The sequence below is a fragment of the Sebastes umbrosus genome, chromosome 8 (assembly GCF_015220745.1).
Source record: "Sebastes umbrosus isolate fSebUmb1 chromosome 8, fSebUmb1.pri, whole genome shotgun sequence".
NCBI classification, from domain to species: Eukaryota; Metazoa; Chordata; class Actinopteri; order Perciformes; family Sebastidae; genus Sebastes; species Sebastes umbrosus.
Genome location: NC_051276.1, coordinates 18,622,865 through 18,643,746, shown reverse-complemented (window position 1 = coordinate 18,643,746; position 20,882 = coordinate 18,622,865). Strand labels below are relative to the sequence as shown.

The 20,882-nt window shown below is 41.0% G+C and overlaps 2 protein-coding genes across 2 annotated transcripts; one reads left to right on the top strand and one right to left on the bottom strand.

Moving 5' to 3' along the window:
- Nucleotides 1-1,668: 1,668 nt before the first annotated feature.
- nol6 (nucleolar protein 6 (RNA-associated)) lies at nt 1,669-20,744 on the bottom strand. Its single transcript, XM_037778259.1, has 26 exons — nt 20,582-20,744; nt 19,996-20,196; nt 19,274-19,390; nt 18,964-19,143; nt 18,703-18,871; nt 18,396-18,530; nt 18,106-18,269; nt 17,855-17,975; nt 17,676-17,734; nt 17,476-17,577; nt 17,241-17,356; nt 16,802-16,979; nt 16,396-16,518; nt 15,821-15,969; nt 11,937-12,012; nt 9,590-9,730; nt 9,268-9,385; nt 8,119-8,273; nt 7,787-7,950; nt 7,422-7,574; nt 7,212-7,309; nt 6,922-7,046; nt 3,360-3,449; nt 3,040-3,240; nt 2,150-2,251; nt 1,669-1,997 (listed from the first exon to the last, which is right to left on the bottom strand). The coding sequence occupies exons 1-26, from the start codon at nt 20,618-20,620 to the stop codon at nt 1,848-1,850; spliced, it is 3,426 nt and encodes a 1,141-aa protein (XP_037634187.1). The 5' UTR covers nt 20,621-20,744; the 3' UTR covers nt 1,669-1,847.
- On the top strand, nt 12,020-15,135 carry LOC119493145 (E3 SUMO-protein ligase ZBED1-like). The gene is made up of 2 exons (XM_037778260.1): nt 12,020-13,761; nt 13,893-15,135. The coding sequence occupies exons 1-2, from the start codon at nt 12,244-12,246 to the stop codon at nt 14,439-14,441; spliced, it is 2,067 nt and encodes a 688-aa protein (XP_037634188.1). The 5' UTR covers nt 12,020-12,243; the 3' UTR covers nt 14,442-15,135.
- Nucleotides 20,745-20,882: the final 138 nt, after the last annotated feature.

Here is a 20,882-nt window from a genome sequence, read left to right as displayed (position 1 = left end):
CAACAGAACCTACAAGTTCAGGCATAAACTAATTATTGTGAACTCAAAACCCCGGTCTACCAAATGTAAATTCAAAAGAGCTCCAGTTCCTAGGAAGTCAGAGGAGTTGGAAACAGTGGAGTAATATTTGGTGGGATTCATGAAGCAATCTTTTTTTTTTATGCCAATCTCACATTTTATACCAGTTATCTTTCAGAGACAGTACTGCTTGGGTGAAAGTAAATTAACTGGCGCCATAAAGATGACTGAGACATAACTATTATGCTGGTATGTGCAACTAACCAGTCACAGAGAAGAGACATTCTTTAAATATTTGTCAGATTCTTGGTGTTCAGCATGAAATTTACATTTATATTTAGTATACTTTTGACACAACTGTGTAAATTACTGTATATCTAGTGTTGTCTCTCTATTCGAGGGGCTATGAGAGAAAGTTATGATCCCTGGTATAGTGTTTCCATGATTACAGATTATTATCTTTCTGATAGTACCAGTGATTTAAAGCTGTGGCTGTAAGCCCCAGTCACAGTTTTTCTAGGAATGAGAAGCAGTGAGACAATCACTTTCCATATTTTTTTTTTAAACAAACAGTCAACAAATGTCTCAAACAGCCATATCCAGTCAACTGGCATGTCTCTGTTTGGTGATCACTTTCCTCTACACAGTGTACAACTGACAGCCCTGTGTTTGTGTTTTAGAAAAAGTGTTTTCATTGCATTTCTGCATCAACGATAAAGGACAGTCACAGCAGCCTTAGTATCCTGCTTTGTAAGAGTTTTTAGTGTCCAACCACTAGTTTCAAAATAACGGGATTTACACAACATTAAAACATAGAGCTGCAACTAATTATTACTTTTATTAATTAACCTTCTTTTGATTTGGTCAATTAAGAATCAGAAATTAGTGAAAAATGCCTATTACCATTTCCCAGAGCTTAAGCTGATGCATTCAAATTGCTTGTCTTGTCCAACCAACAGCCCAGACCCCAATATATTTGGTTTACTACCATAGTAAAAGCAGTAAATCTTCACATTTGAGAAGCTGAATTTTGTATGAAAAATGTCTTACACGATTAACCTATTATAAAAATTGTTGATGATTAATTTGAACTAATCAGTTAATCAACTAATAAGTTCAATTTTAACAAACTGAATTCCAAATTTAAGGGGAGACACCCCAGGTGAATAGGGTAAAAAATTGACTAATAGATATCACCATGAAACTTCCCCAGTTGATTACTTACATTAAGACAATTATTTCTTGCACTACAACTCATCTGAAATTGTATGTTTAAATATGCAAATGAGGTATCTAATGCTAACTTTTGTGAATTTAGGAGAAATCTACTGATGCAAATACACAAAGTAGTAAAATAAACGCCTAAATGTGTATTTTGGATGTTTTCATTCTATTAGTTTGAAAGAAAACATGTTATAGAAGCAAAATAGCCCAAAATCTCAAAATTGACCAGTGCATGAAAAACCATGTTTTTGCCAGGGGTGTCTCACCTTAAAGAAGCCTATTTGTAATTGTACATTAAAAGTCCCAGTCACTATTATTTTTTTGCCACCCAAAAATGTAATTACCCATAAAAAAAATCTGCTAATCATTTCCTTTTTGCGATTTCAGCCACTGATATAAAATATATTTTATAAAAAAAATATAAAATCAAGAGTAGTTATGCATTTATTAGACACGATACAGCTTCACAAAAACAAACACGTGGCTGATCTTTAACAGCAACATTATTAACAGATAATATTGTTAACAAGAATTCATGTTTCCATTGTTCTATATTGATAGGTCAGGCACAAACAATACAAAGGTAATGTAAATGTACCTGGTGTCTAAAATGACCATTTTTCAGTCCTGGCATCCACTGATTTGATCAAACCCTTTCCCAAGACCCGGAAGTCCTCTAGTATTGCTTCGACGTTGGGAACGGTATTTGCTTCCTCCCCGGTCACCTCCACGCTCCGAGCAGACATCTGTGATGTCTGCGATAAAGGTAAAAAGTAAAACATCAGGTCAGAGTGGTTGTTGACGTGTGAGTGAAATGAGGAGGATGGAGGTGAAGGAGACACATGACAGCTGTTAGCAGTCCAAAAAGCTTTTCCCCTACTGCTTTGAGACATGACTCAGGCCTTACCTTAAAGGGCATCGGGGTGAAGGCCTTTGGCTTCCATAAAACTGCGATCACCGTTCCACCATGGGGATCACAGAAGAAGAGGGCTAGGTCTCCAAAAGCCTCCTGAAAATAAATTAGATAAGGTTATGCAGTAGAGGTACAGGACACAAGGAAATAATCCATTTTCTTGCAGCGCCCTATGCCCTAAACCTGTTAAATAAGAATTGCATGAGAGAGGATGTTTATTTTCAAGAGAAAACTACACATCAGGACACGACAGTATCAGGAAACCTAATACTTTTTTTTTTTTTTAAATTTACTTCCTCCACAAGATAAGCCTGGTCTAGCTCTCAGCTCACTGACTCATCATTAATGGTGTAGACTTGTTCACACAGTTCACACAAAATAAGACACGTATTGGCTGCATCATGTAGCCCACGTCCTTTCATCGCATTAATGGGAGACAGAGAGAAAGAGCAGGAAAGGAGATATAAAAGAAAGACAAAAGAGAGGGTTCCTACATTCAGATTGCTTAATAACAAGTCAAGACCCTGGCATAGAAACATCTGTAAACATGTGGGTTATATGCACAGGAGTGTATGGAGAAGGGACAATATGAAGTCAACTGCTGAAGCAAAAAAGTTCAGAGAAACGTTAACATTGTTTCTAGGAAATCTACCTGTGAACAATGCAAGTACATCCTGGGTATTTCTCTCGTCTATAATTCATTTTTATGGTGAGGAAGCTGCTGGACGTCACATAGAATATATTTTGAGCCTGAAAAGCCTAGCTGCAACTTGCATGCGCAAATCCTGCTGCACAACTATCCTCACATCCTGCGTCAACAAGACGTTATTATACACCACACCTTCCCTTTAACCTGAAGTTTATCCCCTGCAGACAAAACTCACCCTGAGCTCTGCCAGGTAGAGGCACACGGGGTTGTAGTCGACGACAGGCAGGGCCCCTCCGGACTGGGCCACGCTGCCGGCCATGACGCCCCTGCTGAAGGTGACGGTGGGAGGGTCTACCGCCTGAACGAGCAGGGGAACCTGCTTGGGGTTCAGGTGAATCAACACGTCGTAGGCGTCCAGAGGAGGACGCATGACCACCTGCACAAACACAGACGAATGCATCGGAAGGCGGAAAATATTAAATCGTGATTCATTCGGATAGTGATCCATTTATGAAGACGATAGTAAATGAGAGTTTTCAAGTGTTCTTTACTAACCCTGACATCTTGTATCTGGTCGCCGTCCATCAGCTGATGTTCCAGTAACTTTAGACTCTCTGCAGCCACCATCACCACACGCTGCAGCATCTGATCACACACGACCAAAATATCACATTTGAAGGTTAAACGCGGTAGCTTTGGACATTCAGTTTCCACTGAAAATATTCAGACATGCCATATAATATAATATATAGGCCCCCATTGTGGTTGTACAGCTATAAATTAGTGCTGGCATTTCTAATTGCCAACTTCCCACAACGAACCAACAATTGCAGGCAAAAGGGGCATTAACAACATAAACAACATTATATACATCGGTATCCGGCTATTGTTGTATTACAAGGAGTTGCCTTCTGTATTTGCTTCAACCCGTCTGATCAAAGCACACAACGTATGTTTTTTGCATTAGTGCAAAGGATCACTTACATTTACCGCTGGAACAAAACACAGGTCATGCGTCAGTAATTATGACTCCAAGACGTAAATGAACATGTGTTAGAATACTGGCGACCACACACACACACACACACACACACTGTAAGTAATCTGTGTCTTATTTGGGATCTCTTCTTCTATGGCATTCAATTATAAATATAAAGCATGATAACTGCATAATAGTGGAAGAACCTTGTTTCTTTGTCATTTTGAGAATGTAAAATCACTGCATGAACTCATTTTGGTCTTTTGTCCCTTTAGGATTTTATTAAAAAGGGACTTAGATAACAGTGTTGGGGAATAACTAGTTACATGTTACGGCGTTATGTAGGATCTGGCGGCATCTAGCGGTGATGTTGCATATTGCAACCAATTGAAACTTGTCCTAGGGCTGCACGGTGCAGGTGCAGTGGTTAGCACTGTCGCTTCACAGCAAGAGGGTCGCAGGTTTAAACCCGGTTTCTGTGTGGACTTTTGCATGTTCTCCCCGTGTTAGCGTGGGTTTTCTCTAGGTTCTCCAGCTTCCTCCCACAGTCCAAAGACATGCAAGTTAAGTTAATTGTGGACTCTAACGTGCCCTCAGGTGTGAATGTGAGCTCTCTATGTGTCAGCCCTGTGATAGTCTAGCAACCTGTCCAGGGTGTACTCTGCCTTCGCCCAATGTCAGCTGAGATCGGCCCCATCCCCCCCGCGACCCTGAATAGGATAAGCGGTTATGAATAATGAATGAATGAATGAAACTTGTCATGTGTGCCAAGCGTGTAGGAGAACTACAGTGGCCAATGTATAAACGTGAAACGCTCTCTCTAGAGCCAGTGTTTGGTTTGTCCGTTCTGGGTTACTGTAGAAACATGGCGGCCTGCTCCATGAAGAGGACCCGCTCCATATGTAAATATAAGCGGTTCATTCTAAGGTGATTCTTATTTTTAGGTGATTATACACTAAAGAAAACATACTTATTCATTTTATATTCCATGTCTGCCAATAGATATCCCCTAAATTATACACACTGTTCCTATAAATTACAAAAAATGTAATATATTAGTTACTGAGAACAAATATGTTATTAAATTACAGTGACTGATCAAAATGTTGGTGATTACAAAAGGAGTTACGTCCAAATATGTTATTTTCAATAAAAAGCTTATACGTGGAATATAACATTCATTCTGTTGCTTTGCCTTCTTTTGGCATATTTCCAGACGGCGCGGGTCAGCAAAGCCGTTGGGACAAATTTGAGTGCAACACCATCAAGTGTAGGATGGCTAGGATGACAAGGAGCAGTCTCTACATCCAGAGAAGCTCTATTCATTTGGCAGTATGCGCTCAAATCTTGAGCGTCATTTTTTATTTGCTCTCTTGTCTAAATTTGCACCGCCTCTCGTCTGCAAATCAAATCACTGCACATTGCTCCAAGCAACCCGAGTCTGTCATTCCTGTGACTAGCCGACCATTTACAACAATATTTTACTTCTGAAATCAGAAAAGGACTCCAACATTGTCGTGCAGTGTAAAGCTTGTTTACCAGCGGTGAAACTGCTGTCAACATTGAAATACTGCATGTCAAACCTTATTGCCCAATTTAAAACATTTCTTAGAAAACTAATCAAATGCAAAGTTACATTACGTAACTAGCAATCTGTAACCTATTACATTTCAAAAGTAACCTTCCCAGCACTGTTTGACAGTTAGAGATTTTCTTCCAACTGAAAGGTTCTCCCCTCAAACCCATTTATTTTAAATTACTAGTACTACTGCATAGTTGTTGGTTTTTCTACTATGATTGGACAGATGAACCAGATTATATCCCATGTTCATTCACCACAGAAATGTAAAATACACTTTCATTTATTGTGATCTCTTTCTGGTTCAGTTATAAATCATGATATGTGCAAATCAAATCAACATTTCTGAGGTCATGTAGGTATTTTGGTGATAGTAATCGTTGTGCGTGTGTTTAGAGAGAGAAACTCAAATATTCTGTTAAGGGATTCACTCCATCATAATCTGCCCCCTAGTGGTCATTCAGAGGTATTGAGACAACTCCAAACAACACACTGAGACCAGGATCACTCGCTCACCTCAGCTATTTGTTTTGAAGCACCTTTTTTTAGTTTTGGTAGTCCATGAAGGTGGGCATGTGAATTCAACATGAATGTGATATATGCAACCTGAGCGACCAGATAAAATGGAAATCATCCTGAACATTGTGATTAGGCAACAATGACGTGTGTCAGGACGTCACAAAGTTCCTGTTCTCCGCCGCCGTTATAAAGGAGGATGCTGGGAGAGGCTCAGTCTTAATGTTGGGCTTGTAGTGGAAACACAGGAAGCATATCTGGGTCAGCTACGCACCATGGGAAGCTGGTGTTACCTTTTCTCTACACTACTGTGTGCCACTGGACTCCTTTACAGCTACGGTCACATCCAAACAGAGGAATACAAAACTAAATATTTAACTTATTTCACTACGAAAGAGGACAGCAATGAAAAGCAACTGGTGAGCTACACCTGATGGTCTCCCAAAGCATAAGTAGTCCTAGTGGAAGTTCTTCAGAATGATGTTTTATTACTTGATATTCTGGTGGTATTCTAATATTTATTAAAGTAATACATATCATTTCTGCATTTTTCCAGATCAATGATTTACATGGAGTTTTGGAAAGACTTCAGAACAATCAATTTCCAGCTCTAAGAAAAAAGCATAGCTATCTGCCTGTGGTAGGTAATGCAACAACTCTGTCCGTCTGGAATTCTCTCAATTCCTAACATCAATCTAGTCGATGTGTTTAGAGGAATACATTTTTCCATGAATCAGTATCTTACTTTAATTTGGTGTCATATCTTTTCAGTGTGATCCAGGAGACCAGTGTGCACTAAGGAAAGGCTCCAGGATCGGGAAGCTATGTGACTGCTCTCTGCCGAGAACATGCAACTCTTTTCTACACCGTTGTTTGTGATTCTCTCTGTGAGATACAAGTCTAACAAAAAAATAACCTATAAGCTGGTAACTTATATGATAGAGCAGTTCATTTTGTCTTTTATTCCTCTTACTGACCAATTATAGACAATCTATTAAATGAGTTGTTGTGTGAGTTGTGTACTTGTCTTTGTGTCCACTGACCTGTACGCTAGGAGCTCGCTTGGTCCACATAGATTGTTTTTTGTCTTTAGGCGTAGCTATAAACAAGACGGGAAGAGACTCCCTGGAGGCCATGAAGTCATTCTTGATCTCTGTGTAGTCGGTGGCTGCACGTGACAAGAGAGGTGAACAACAATCAAACGTGGCGTTGAAACAGCAATGCATACGAGCAGGATGTTAAAAGTACGTCGGGTGTGTATACAGAAAGGATTTGTTTGTTTGACACAGAGGAAAAAAGGGGTGTGTGTGTGTGTGAGAGAGAGAGGGCTTGCCTGCGAGCTGGCTGTTGAGGTTGACAACCAGCGGGTTGTTCCTCCAGTCAAAGGAGGAGAGCAGATGAAGGAAACGAAGGAAGCCGACCTGAGGAGAACTGAGGAAGATACACATTCACATGACCTACTGAACGTACAAAAGGGAAGTGACAAAGAAATTTGAGACTGATGAGCTGGACTGATTATTTTAAAAGTAGAAGCGGTAGTTACCCGGGAGGAGTGAAAGGTGCAGGCTGCAGGAAAAGCGACGCCACCAGCAGGTCTGCTGTGTCCTCTGTGATGTCTTCGCTGAAGAGCTGAGCCCCCAGCCAGCGTTTGGCCAGGCGACACACTGCGCCGAAACATGGGTGCTGTTGCTGGAGTCTATTAACAACAGGATGAAATGTATTAAAATTGAGCAAAAAGTGAGGAAATGGTGCATTTAGGGGAGGTAAAATAATGAAGAAAGAGACAAAGTATGGTGACAGAAAAGGAAGAAAAGTAGGACAAAGGTTGAAGAGAGTGAAACTAAAAATAACTGTCTTTAATGTTTTTAACAACAACATGTATGGTTTGGGTTACTGTTATAATTTTACCCATGCAATGTGCTGGTAAGTAGAGGTTTGTGAATGGTGGCCATCTCCAGAGCCTGAGCCTCCTCGTTGTCCCTAACAACCAGCAGCCCCTCGGCATTCACACTCTCCCTCAGCACCTGGGGCTCACGATGGTACGCCACCTGCACGCGGAACACCAAGCCATCCTGGATGCATGAGCAAATGGAAATAAAGCAGCATAAATAAACAGAATACTGAGCTGTGATTAAAAACAAAACACTGCGGCGACAACTTGCTTCGACATACCACAAACGTATAATTAGATAAAAAAGAAAAGAAAAAAAGGCACACAGTCAAGTTCACGGACAATATACCTTCCAGACATCTAGGTGTGTGGGGCAGGGCCTGCACGTATAATTGTGGTGCTGCTTGAGTAACTCTCCCATGTGGATGTGGAAGGCGGTTCGGATATGGCGGATGGCGAGGCGGTCGTGAGGCCACTTTCCACTCCCCTCCATGTGACAGATCACTGCAAAGAGCAGGGTTACAGATTACATGAGTTTGTATATGCCAAATCAGTTTTGAATTGCCAAATGTCTGTGGTTAAGAGGCTGCAATGTTCCTGCTTTGAATACATGGGCTGTAACTCAACTTGCAATTTTGAAATCAGGTACATTATAGAAATCAGTTGTTTCAGAGAGAGTGAGAAATCATAAAACATTTTCTATGGCAGATAGTGCAGAAAAGGTATAATATGCAAGAATTAACTACAAAACAAATGTATAGACTGATAAAAAAGAATCCCTCTCAATCATCACTTATGCTCCACTAGAAGTGTGCGTTGGTGTCTATTTCTGTAGAGACCCTGCAGCCCTCTGCCTGGATTTTCTCTTTTCTTCTTATTTTGCTTTACTTGGGACGCTGCTGGGCTTTAGCCAACAGCCTTTAGGCCCCATGTGGGGGTATAACCCCCAGCCAATAACAGCGCGCAGGGTTTGCAGCCGATTCAGGTGGTGAAATACCACCGCCCCTCAGCTTCTGATACCCAGGCACAACGGTCAGATGCAAAAACAGCCGTCTTTCACGGATAAGAACGGGTTGTGTTATGTGCATGTGTTCCAGTGATCCCCGGCTCCTCTGCCTCTCATCTGCTGTGTGCAAATGCTGCTATGATCGGAGTGTGTCAGTGGTTTTGATCGAGAGCAACACTGTGACCCACAAAAACAGACTTCGGCTGCATCATTAAAAATCTGGAAACTTGGCACCTTCCTGCAGGGTCGTGTGGAGTTGTGCGGAGTAAGTTGTGTGTTTATTTGTTAAAATAATGTTTTATTCCGTGGCTTTGTTCTCACTGCCGTCCCTCACTTCCTTCACTCTCTAGCTCGCTCAACCATTGAATGCCTTGTTTTTACAAACAGCAACCGTTACATATTATACCTTTAAGTCTAGACGTAGATTTAAACAAATTGAACAAGAGGCAACTACTTATTCATGACAAGTAGTTGCTGGTGGTAGGTGTTTACCTGTGATTGGTGTGATATAAGCAGGGCAGGGTTTGCCTTCCATCGGCACCAATGATCGGGACGTCTTCTCTCTCTCAAAGAAGGAATAGTCCAGCTTCAGTGGCACAGGGGGAAAGACCTGGAAAGCACAAAGGAAATGTTAGAAGTGTCATAAAGTCAAAGTCACAATTTACAATAACCGCAGCTATCGATAACTTAACAGAAGCTCTTAGAACTGGAGTTGCATTGTCGTGGTGTTTATGCAAACTTACTTACATTTTACTACTACTACTTACCATTGTGCTAATGAGAGCAGTTCCCCGTTAAGAACAAGAAGCTTTACCTGTGTGTATCTGAGTGCAGGGTGGGCTCCTTGCACTGCGGTGATGGAGAGAGGCAGACCTTCCAGCCTCCACAGTTTTCTACTCAGGTCATCATAGGACTGAACCACCAGTAAACTCTCCTCCTCTCCAGTACTAGGCACCTGAAGAGCACAATGCACGTCAAACACATGCTGTACACTCACATTATTATATGTGGGTTGTAAATAAACTTGCTGTTCATATATTTAATCCATCCATCCATCTGCAACCGCTTATCCCGTTAGGGGTCGCGGGGGGGCTGGAGCCGATCCCAGCCGACATATATATATTTAATTTGGGATGTAAATAAATCTGGGATAGTTTATATATTATATTATATTATCATTCTATGATGAGTTATTAGAGGAGAAGTGAGAAAGGGGTAGGGAAATGTAAGTTTTACTTCTACCTACTCCTTTTCGGACACTATTACTCTTGTTTTGTTTGTTATTATTTTGTATGTTTTTATTTATTTTTATGTTCGAAATAAAGTCATTCATTCATTCATTTATGCATTTCTTTTTTGTTCCTTGAATTATTTTCTAACCCCCTCTTTTATTTTTGTTATTATATTATTATTGTTTTTATAATTTAAGTTATCTCTTCCTATCCAAATTGTGCCTTGTATGTTAGAAGTATTGAGTTTAGATTACAATGCCTTTAATGTTTGTGAATGAATTATCTTCAATAGAAAAAAAAGAATTCAAATTTGGAAAAGCTTCTTGCACAGCAGCACCTGTACACCACCCACATGCCAGATTTTATTATTCCTGAAAAACGGTGGGTTTAAAAGTAAAAAAGGCTGAGCCACGGGGAGATTGCATGATGTTCAAGTGGTATAATGCGCTACTGTATATGGAAAAGTGCAGTCTTATTATTATTTATTTATTTATGTATTTCTTTTTTTGTTCCTTGAATTATTTTCTACCCCCTCTTTTATTTTTGTTATTATATTATTTTTATAATTTAAGTTATCTTTCCTATCCAATTATGCACTTGTATGTTAGAAGTATTGAGTTTAGAGTACAATGCCTTAATGTTTGTAAATTAATTATCAATAAAAAATTTTTTTTAGAAGTATTGAGTTTAGATTACAATGCCTTAATGTTTGTAAATGAATTACCTTCAATAAAAAAATGTTAGAAATATTGAGTTTTAGATTACAATGCCTTAATGTTTGTAAATTAATTATCTTCAATAAAAAAAAATGTTAGACGTATAAGATAAGAGATAAGATAAGATGAACCTTTATTTATCCCCGGAGGGAAATTCAGGTGTCAAAGCAGCAACATCAGCAAACAGAGTGAAACACAGGAGAGTTAAAGGTGTACAAAAATTATAAAAACAATAAGAGATATAAAAGATACAGAGTGAATGGGTGAACATAGTGTGTAAAGTCTGTCAATAAATAAATGTAATATGTGCAGTCTATAAAGTGGTATTGAGTATAGGAGTGGTATTGAGTTTAGAGTACAATGCCTTTAATGTTTGTAAATGAATTATCATCAATAAAAAAATGTTAGACGTATTGAGTTTAGAGTACAATGCCTTAATGTTTGTAAATGAATTATCTTCAATAAAAATTTTTTAGAAGTATTGAGTTTAGATTACAAAGCCTTAATGTTAGTAAATTAATTATCTTCAATAATTTTTTTTTAAAAGTATTCAGTTTAGATTACAATGCCTTAATGTTTGTAAATGAATTACCGTCAATAAAAAAATGTTAGAAGTATTAAGTTTTAGATTACAATGCCTTTAATGTTTGTAAATGAATTATGTTCAATAAAAAAATGTTAGAAGTATTGAGTTTAGATTACAATGCCTTTAATGTTTGTAAATGAATTATGTTCAATAAAAAGAAATGTATGAAGTATTGAGTTTTAGATTACAATGCCTTTAATGTTTGTAAATGAATTATGTTCAATAAAAAGAAATGTATGAAGTATTGAGTTTTAGATTACAATGCCTTAATGTTTGTAAATGAATTATGTTCAATAAAAAGAAATGTATGAAGTATTGAGTTTTAGATTACAATGCCTTTAATGTTTGTAAATGAATTATCTTCAATACATTTTTTTTTAGAAGTATTGAATTTGGATTACATTGCCTTAATGTTTGTAAATGAATTATCTTCAATAAAAGAAATGTTAGAAGTATTGAGTTTAGATTAAAATGCCTCTTTTATTTTTGTTTTTATATATTTTTTTTATGATTTAAGTCATCTTTCCTATCCAAATTATGCACTTGTATGTTAGAAGTATTGAGTTTATATCATAATGTTTGTAAAATAAATTTCCTTCAATAAAAAAAAAGAAAAAAATGTCTTACCTCACTTCCCGTTTCGATGACGTCATCCACCATCGCCCCCACATATCGCATACAGGATTCGGGGATATCTGCATGCCTGGTGGATAATAAACATATTATTTATCTGGGTTTTTTTTAATATAACGAGGCTTTCAACACATTAATAGCTACACACACACACATATAATGTTCTTGTTAAGAGCACACACATGTCCGAAGTGAAACTAGTCACACAAATTGGCTTTTTATTACCCAAAAAGACCCTTTTTTTTCCGGTCCGGTGCTAACATTAGCTAGCCGTGGTTGCTAGGTTGCACGACAAGACGAAATGAAGCGTGCTGGGAGGAGACGGAGCTCCGTGTGGGACTGCTTCGAGCAAGTGGGCAGCTTCGTCCGCTGCATGAAATGCGACGCCACGTTGAAGTACTGCGGCGGAGCCACCAGCTCCATGATGAACCACATGAGCAGACACCATCAACCCTGCGCTGCACCGTCGGACGAAGACGAGAAGCCGGTGATCTGCACCGTGCAGCAGCAGCAGCAGCAGTGCATGGAGGAGGAGAGTGCAGCTAATTCAGACATCATGCAGGTTGCGATAATGTCACCAAACGTGAACACTAGTAGCCTTCCTGAGCGGGATTACGGGGAGAGGAAGCGCCTGAAGAGGAGCTCAGTGTGGGACGTCTTCATCAAAGTGGACGATGAAGTGCACTGCACGATATGCGACACCAAGCTGAAGTACAGGAGCAGCACCACCAGCATGATGTACCACATCAAGAACAAGCACCAGGACCCGGTGCCCAGTGAGGGCGTGCCTGTGGCGACGCACACTGAAGTGACTGAGCTCATCGCCAGGATGGTAGAGAAGGACATGCTGCCCATCAGTGTCATTAATGGTGATGGGTTTCGTGAGCTCATTGCATACACTGTGCATAATTATAAAATGCCATCTGCTGGTGATATTACGCGCCTTATTGAAGGGCATTTCCACGAGAAGGTGGAGGAGCTTGTGGTGCAGCTGGGTAGAGTGGAGAAACTGGCTCTCACTGTTGACTTCTGGACAGCCCTGCCGTTTCAGAGGTACATCACAGTCTTCTGCTCTTTCATCACAGAGGACTGGCAGGGGAGGTCGGCCGTGCTGCAGACGCACAAGCTGCCATCGGACAGCCACACTACTGCGGACGGTGTCACGGAGAGGCTTCTTAACACCGTGCAGACCTGGGGCATTGGTGGGAAGGTCACCGCGTGTGTTCATAACAACATACAGGGCGCCCTGTCACACCACAACGCGTGTGTCCGTGTCACCTGGGACTACGCCACTTGCTTCGCCACTACGTTGCAGCAAGCGGTCACCGACGGGCTGAGCGAGGATCTGGTCCGCATCATCGCCGCTGCGGGGAAACTGGTCAAGCACTTCAATCACAGCTTGCTGGCGAGCGCGGCCTTGGAGCAGAAGCAAGTTCAGATGTGCCTGCCGCAGCACAAGCTCGTCCAGTCGAGCAAAGCCAGATGGGACACGATCTGCGATATGTTCGAGCGGTTGCTCGAGCAACGGTGGGCGATTAAAGCCGTGCTCTCCGATCGCACGATCACCAACAGACAGGAAGCCCAAATCCTCGAGATCGAAGACGACTTCTGGCAAATAATTGAGAACTTCACACCCGTGCTGGCGACGCTGAAATGGGCAACGACGGTCATATCGGCTGAAACGGAAGTTTCCATTTCCAACATCTACCCGATCACGTTCAGTCTCATTCAGACCCACCTCGTGCCGAAAGACAATGACGTTGAACAAGTCTCCGAGTTCAAGCTGAAAGTTCAGAAGTCACTTAGAAGTCACATGGAGGTAGGCGTACGATATTCAATTTGTGCTTTAACTTTGGCGATGATTTTTAGTAGAATAAGTGCTAACAAACAATATTTATGCTGATTTAAGCTAAACAATCTGCAATTATTTATCATTTCTACTGTTCACAGGTTGATTCTAATGACCTGGCCTCCAAACCAGCTCTGATTGCCTCGATGCTGGACCCTCGCCACAAACATCTCAGCTTCCTGACGCCGACGGGGAGACTGGCTGCGAAGGTCAAACTGCACGAACTGGTTTCAAAATTAGATGTGATAACTACTATTGTGGGCCCGAAGGATGAACAGCAGGAGATGCTGATCACACCTGATATTAGCCAGGTGGCTATGCCCTCACAACTGAGAAGTGACACCAAGAACACCATGATGCTGCTCCTGGGAGACAACTACAGTTCCTCCTATGCCACGGACTCCGAGGCTCAGGTAGATTACTACCTGAGAGACATTGCTCCCTCATTGGACATAAACCCTCTGGACTGGTGGAAGGTGAATGGACCAAGGTTCCCCAAACTGGCCACTCTGGCGAGACACTATTTGTGTGTACCTGGGGTATCACTGCCATCTTTATTGTCAGAGGGCGGACAAACATTTGCAACCATGCGTACGAGGCTGAGCCCGGAGCATGTTGACATGATGATCTTTGTAAACAGAAATGCATAACCCTACATGATGGAGGAGTACACTGACTTCCTTTACCAATAATGGGTCACTGTAGTGCAGTAGGGGCAAGAGGCAGTGGGTGCAAATCAGGTAGACGTCTTGATTGGATGTTACAAGAGAGGATGAGGAAGATGGCAGCTACTCTCCCACTGATGATATATTGTATATGCTTGTGCGAATAATGCTACAAACTAATTAGTTTTTTAAATTTCAGTCAAAAAAAGTCAAATACTTAACTATACCTAAATGTAGTTCCCAAAATTAAAACATAGTGATGTGTCTCATCACCTCACTTTGACTTGATGACTGACACTCCTCTGATCACCCACACAGGTGTTTTCAATCTGGCTGACTAGACCTCTGCTCAGGACTGTTTAGACTAATTGAGTGACATCTTCGTGAGTCTCCTGTTAGCTTTGTTGAACCTGTTAGGGCGGGACAAATTACACCTTTATCATTCTTATTGGTAGATGAAAATTTGTGACCAATGGTGCCTTCAAATGAAACTCGTGAGCTTCATGTTTACAACATGGGAAGTCTCCACATATACTCGGCGTTCAAGCCATAGAAGCTTACAAGCTAGCAAGCGGGTAACATACTGTAATGCAGGAAATGCAAAGGCATAATGAGAGAGGAAAAAGATGAGGCAGTTGGGAATATCAACATTTTCCTCAGACACATTATAAAATTACGAAGGAAAACAATATATGACTAAAATGACAATATGTTCACTTATTATGTACCAAAAAATGAATTTCACAACTCGTGAACTCGGAGCTTTCAGAAACTTTCCACTTACGAGGTTGTGAATACCACAAGAGGGGTGCGTTCATATGGACTCTTCTTGTGAACACGGTAAACACGATCCCATTTGAAGGCACCACAAATACATTCCTATCAAAGCTCTGGCCCACTTTCGACCCTAGCAGAAGTCTATTCAGCCAGAATAACTGAAGACACCTGTTTGGGTGTTCAGAGGCTTTAAAACATTGGACCGGGAGCCAATGGTAAAATGATGTCAGCAATATCTGAGTAAAAAGGACCACTACAAGTCCTTGGCATTCAACATCAAACTAGTAGAGGCTGCTAATGGTGTAGCCTTTACCTTAATACAGCTATTATGTTTTGTATATTTGTATGTTCTTAATATTCTTCTTTAATAGTCTACAAATCAAGATAAAACTCATGAGGAAAAAAAACAAAGAAGAAGAAAAATCACTGGTTTGTTCCTTTTGTTACCATGATAGAATACTGAATATTTGTATTATCAATACAGCTAGAAACTCCCTGACCAAACTAACCACTGTATTATTACCAGTATTGATGTGATGTCTGTTGTGTGTCTCTCAGTGTATGCTACGTAAACATGAAATACATACAGCTGTAGCAGGTGTGCAATGATCTGTCTGGGGACCAGTCGTTTCTGGCACATGCTCTCTCCGTCCCACAGCACGGCCTCGGTGATGGCGCCGTCCTGGAAGCGACGCAGCTCGGAGCGAGAGCCCCAGAGCTGACGAAACTCGGCCGCCTAGCGGAGGAACACCGCTGTTGTTAATAATGAATCTTAACACGAGCATGGAAACACGTAAATGATAAAGAAACAAGTCTAAAAAAAACAAACAAGTACAAATTCTATACTGTCATGTGACTGTTTTATCTCTTTTGCATGTTACAAGCTTTTTAATAAATAAATGCTACATTTGGTTAAAATATAATAGTATTACATTTTTAAAAATGTTTACAACCACACTAGGTGTAGCTTATGTGAAAATGTACATCTATGGTCTTCACTAATTGAATACACTGTGTGGGAAGTACATTGTTGCATTGAGTAGACACCAATACAAACCTGCTCCTTCTTTGTAGCACTATTGATATACTAATAGAGTACAGTAAAATGACGTATCTTCAACACAGATGGGAAAAATAAGAAATAAAACACTACACAGGTTACCTTGGGGCCGTCTGCAGGTGGGCCTCTTTCCAGGACAGAAGCTGCCAGCTCCGGTTTTAACAGCAAGCCGAAGGAGAGTGGAGGTTGGGCTTTGTGTTTTGGCGCTTCACTCTCCACAGCCCACTGTGAGGAAACAAAAATGAAGAAACAAATTTAGTGATTTGAAGTAAATCATATGTACATGTGCGTTTATTTCTGACTCTCCTCTGTTAAGACACTTTCAAACTCTTCTGAATCAAAAACATACTGTTATAGTTGTATTAGTGCTGATTCAATCAGGGTTTGTGTTAACAGTAGCTTAGACGAATTATGAAGTAAACCACTGAAAAGCCAGCGTGCACGTTCTGTCAGTTGAGTGAGCCAGACGTGGATGTGTGTGTAACCCCTGAATGTAAACCTTTCGCACCTCAGGATCGGGAGAGAGGGAGTGGGTGAGGAGGTGGATCCTTTGGCCCAGTCCCTGCTGGAGCAGCGACAGAATAAAAGGGAGAGCAGTGTGGACATAGTTTCCACTGTGGTCCATCAGCTCACTGAGGAGGTTCAGTTTTTTACAGCTGGACTGAAGCTTCACCAGCTCACATAACCTGAGCGGGAGAGATGAAAACGCAGGATGAGAATGGGAAGTCAGAAGTCAGTTTTTCATGTAACCCTATTTATTACCTGACATTTAGGACAATGACATGTGTATGAAAAGGTGTCTAAACTGTCTTTAGCCGGAATCTGTAAAAGGAGAAGTTAACACATGTCATAGGAGGTATACAACTAAGCTGCTTATGTAGGACATAAAAGAGGGAACTTGGATATTATTTCATTTTTGTTGCATTAGCAGATAAGTAGAGCCATACTGGAATACGTGGTCGCTTGTCCTGATCATGGGTTTTGGCGTCATGAGGAGGCTGTGGAACCCGTCCACCGTAGGGTTGTCCCAGAACTGCATCGACACAGACGCCTCGTGCTGCAGCTGAGAACCAATTTGAAAAACGGTTAAAACCTGCTGTTTAATCTCACCAGTGTAAAAAAATGATCTAGTTTGAACACACATTTTGTTTTTATATTATATATATTATTGTTATTATTTACCTGTTTGTAGGTACAAGCGGTCATGTCGGCACACAGGTTGAGATGCCCTGAAGGGTCGACAAATACGACCTGGAAAGCATTGTGGAACTCTGGAAGAGATGGCTGCAAGGAAACGAAAAAATGAAATAGGACAATAATGATTGATTTAGGAGATAAACAAAAGCGTTAATAAACTACATGAACAGGTTTAGACCACTCACAGCTGTAGAGTCGGGATCTTTGGCCAGGGTAATCGCATTCACCGTCAGGTCTGTAGATGCTGAGGGTTAGAATGAGAGGTGGATCAGTTGCAAGATATTCAAAACAGCGATGAGCAAATTGCTGTATGGTCAACTACCGTATATCATATTGTGGTTTAGTGGATTTAAAATGTTCTTACCCAGGAAGTTCAAGCTGTTTCGAAGCAGCTGATAGGCTGTCATAGAGTTACTGATTCTGTGAGTGGTCAGCAGATAAGCCAACAGCATTGAAGCCAGGAAGCCATTAAAACAACCAGTGCCCTATAAGACATTGGGAGAGCAATACAGAGGTGAGGTGAGATTAAAAGTGTTGGAAGGCTAATAAATAAATACAATGTTAAAAAGAAAAGCTCCGTGCAACACGTAAGAGAACCATTGCAATCCTTCCTACCTGGTCAAGCTCTCTTTGACGAAGCCAGACTTTGAGCAAAGCCACCCCATCTGCAAAAGCTGAGCACTGGGAGCCGACAGCAGAAAGAAACTGGAGGTGAGCCCTGGGCAGTAAATCCCCCAGAACTGAGCTGTTGTAATGCGGAGTGGGAGGTTCGCTGCTCTCTGCAACAAACAAACAAACAAAAGAAATTGGTCTGATGTTTCAATTGTTGCTGAAAATGTGGTCCTGATAGAAAAGTTGTGATGGATAATATTTGAAGAACTAGCTGCATAAATTAACAATCTTACCAGAGTCGGAGGTCTGCAATCCGGTGTACCACTCCGTCCGGATATTATTCCTCTGGGGGTGGAAACGGCTGGGCTTGAAGAATCCAGGAGGCGGACAGGCATGAACACGTATGGTGAAGCTGGAAGAGTCTTTACCTGAAAAGATAGGACACCACAACACATCACAATCATAACCAAAAACAAAATACTAATAAACACGCATACGCAAAGAAAAACTGGTAAAATCCATACTATAAAAAACAAACACAATGCTCTTGAAGGTCGGCAGTATTTTGTACAATATGATGTAAATTTAAAAGTTACATACCCGGAGGTGTCAGCAGCAGAACGGGTCGGAGTCGGTTGCCATGGAGACAGGAATAACGCATGCTTCCGATGTCAGAGGAGGATGCGAGATGCTGGGCCAGGCCTGCCAGGTAGAGAGCCCTTTTCCTCGGATACCTCTGGTTCACAACGTCCTTTGGGTGGAGGATATCCTAATAACAGAAGATACACCGGTGTCTCTTATAATCTAATGACTGGTATTGTCACATTTCATTCAGAACTTCCAAGTGATGTATTGACTTACAGCTGGGATCGTGACAGCCAGGTCCACCATGATGCGTGGTTTGGTGCAAGTTCCCAGCGGGTAGCTGCCGATCAGATCGACAGAAGCAGGAGGTGCCATGTGGAACTTGCCCTTTGTTATTTTGGGCACCAGGAGGAAAGGGACCTTAACTGCACTAGACAGCCATGACGGGTCACTTACCTGAACACATAAAGAGATTGCTTAAAAAAATGTGGTTACAGGTTTACGTGTGTGGATTTGTGGAGAGCTGAATGAATGATATTGAGCCTCTATGCCCAAATCATGAAGCTGTTCTTCTTACAGTACATACCTCAACCTCTGGTGACTCCGGTACAGTCTGGAGCAGCTTGGTGACGGTCTGAACGAAGGAATCTATTTGCTGTTTCCTACGCTCACTCAGGGCGACCTCTCTCAGCAGCTCTTCCATCTGTTATTGGTGATAGATTTGAGACAATATTTACTAGGAGGGTGTGAAAGGTTGTGTGATTATTGTTTACATGGGACAACACAGGCTTGACTTAAGGCATAATCTCATTCCTTTTTTTTTTTATACTGTTGTTTTATAACAAAAAACAAACAAACAATACAGACAACATAAGACAGACAGGGTCATCCTGAGTGAGGTGAAATGCTTAACATTATATGACATTATATACATTTGTAAGAAAAGAAGAAAAAGAAAAGAAGCTATGTTACATAGCAGTATGCAAGTCCGTGGTTCGTTAGAGACCCAGAATGTCCTTTAAAGTCTTACAGGTCCCTCTAGTCCAACATCATTCATGGGAGAAGGAAGCAAAGTTTTCCACAAACAAAATACATATACAATAAAGTCCCTTCTCATCCCCATTCACTTCAGGTTTAAGTAAAATTTCCAGTTCTTCCAGTATTTTTCACCCCTTTTTTGGTGGCATGTCTCAGAGAGAAAGTCAGTTGTTCCATACTGTAAATGTCCTGAACTATTTCTTTCCAACCTCATTTCCTTTTCCTGTCTCTGTTCATGTTCATGTACAGTAAGTCAGAGAGGTGTCTTACCTGCATTTTGAGCAGGCTGCAGTGAAACAGGCTCTCTGCCTCTTTCAGCTGGTTGAGCTCCTCTGCTGTAGGAGGTCTGTACAGATCACTTCTGGACAGCTTCACTGGGTGATAGACCATCTCCTCCTCCTTTCCTCCAGCCTCCTCAGGTTTGCTCCTTTTGGCTTTAATGGGAGCCTCATCTCTCTCTGAAGGAATCATCTATAAAAAATAACAACAACATGTAGTAGCAGCTTGGTTTGATTCAACTTTTTTAACATGTCTTCTATTACAAGTAAGGAATCAGATAATCAGGGTATGCTATACAAACAGGGCTAACTAGATAACACATTATGCTATTTGAGCTTTAATTCTGGTGTTTCTCTAAAGATTGTATCATTGGGTATTACTGACTGTACCTGTTATAGGTTTAGTTTCTGCAAGATACTGCACATTAAGCAAAGCTTTACAGTTTAAGTTGCCAAATTGTAGGCAAAGCATGAGAGCACCAGAGTAACCACTGAGTAAACTGTCTCATGTGTTAACTATGTGGTGGTTATTACACCAACCAAGCAGCTCAAATCATGATAAATGTCACCAGTCTTACCTCTGCTGGCTCCTTGGCAACTGCCTGCTTCTTTTTCATGTCTGTTCTGCTTTCAATGTGATGATAATTCAGGTATTTGTTAAAGTTTCGATCAACACTGCTTTCCCTTCATTGCGCTCTCACATGTGCAAAGGGTCAGACAAACTTTCTACCGAGCAAAATATTTCCCTGATTGGTGTAGAAGCGGCGGTGGTGAACGGTGATTGGCTCGTTGCTCGTCAACAAAGATAGGTTGCATGAGCAGTCCCACCGTGTGATTGGTGGTAGTGTAGAGCTAGAGCCAGTGATGTGTCAGGCACAT

What these genes read in the sequence shown, in the direction of transcription:
- LOC119493145 (XM_037778260.1), top strand. Translation starts at nt 12,244, where the DNA reads ATGAAGCGTGCTGGGAGGAGACGGAGCTCCGTGTGGGACTGCTTCGAG. An exon ending in CACTTAGAAGTCACATGGAG is followed by an intron (nt 13,762 to 13,892) that starts GTAGGCGTACGA and finishes TACTGTTCACAG; the next exon opens with GTTGATTCTAATGACCTGGC.
- nol6 (XM_037778259.1), bottom strand. Translation starts at nt 20,620, where the DNA reads ATGAAAAAGAAGCAGGCAGTTGCCAAGGAGCCAGCAGAG. An exon ending in CTGCACTCAGATACACACAG is followed by an intron (nt 9,386 to 9,589) that starts GTAAAGCTTCTT and finishes TGTGCTTTCCAG; the next exon opens with GTCTTTCCCCCTGTGCCACT. An exon ending in TCACCCCGATGCCCTTTAAG is followed by an intron (nt 1,998 to 2,149) that starts GTAAGGCCTGAG and finishes CCTTTATCGCAG; the next exon opens with ACATCACAGATGTCTGCTCG.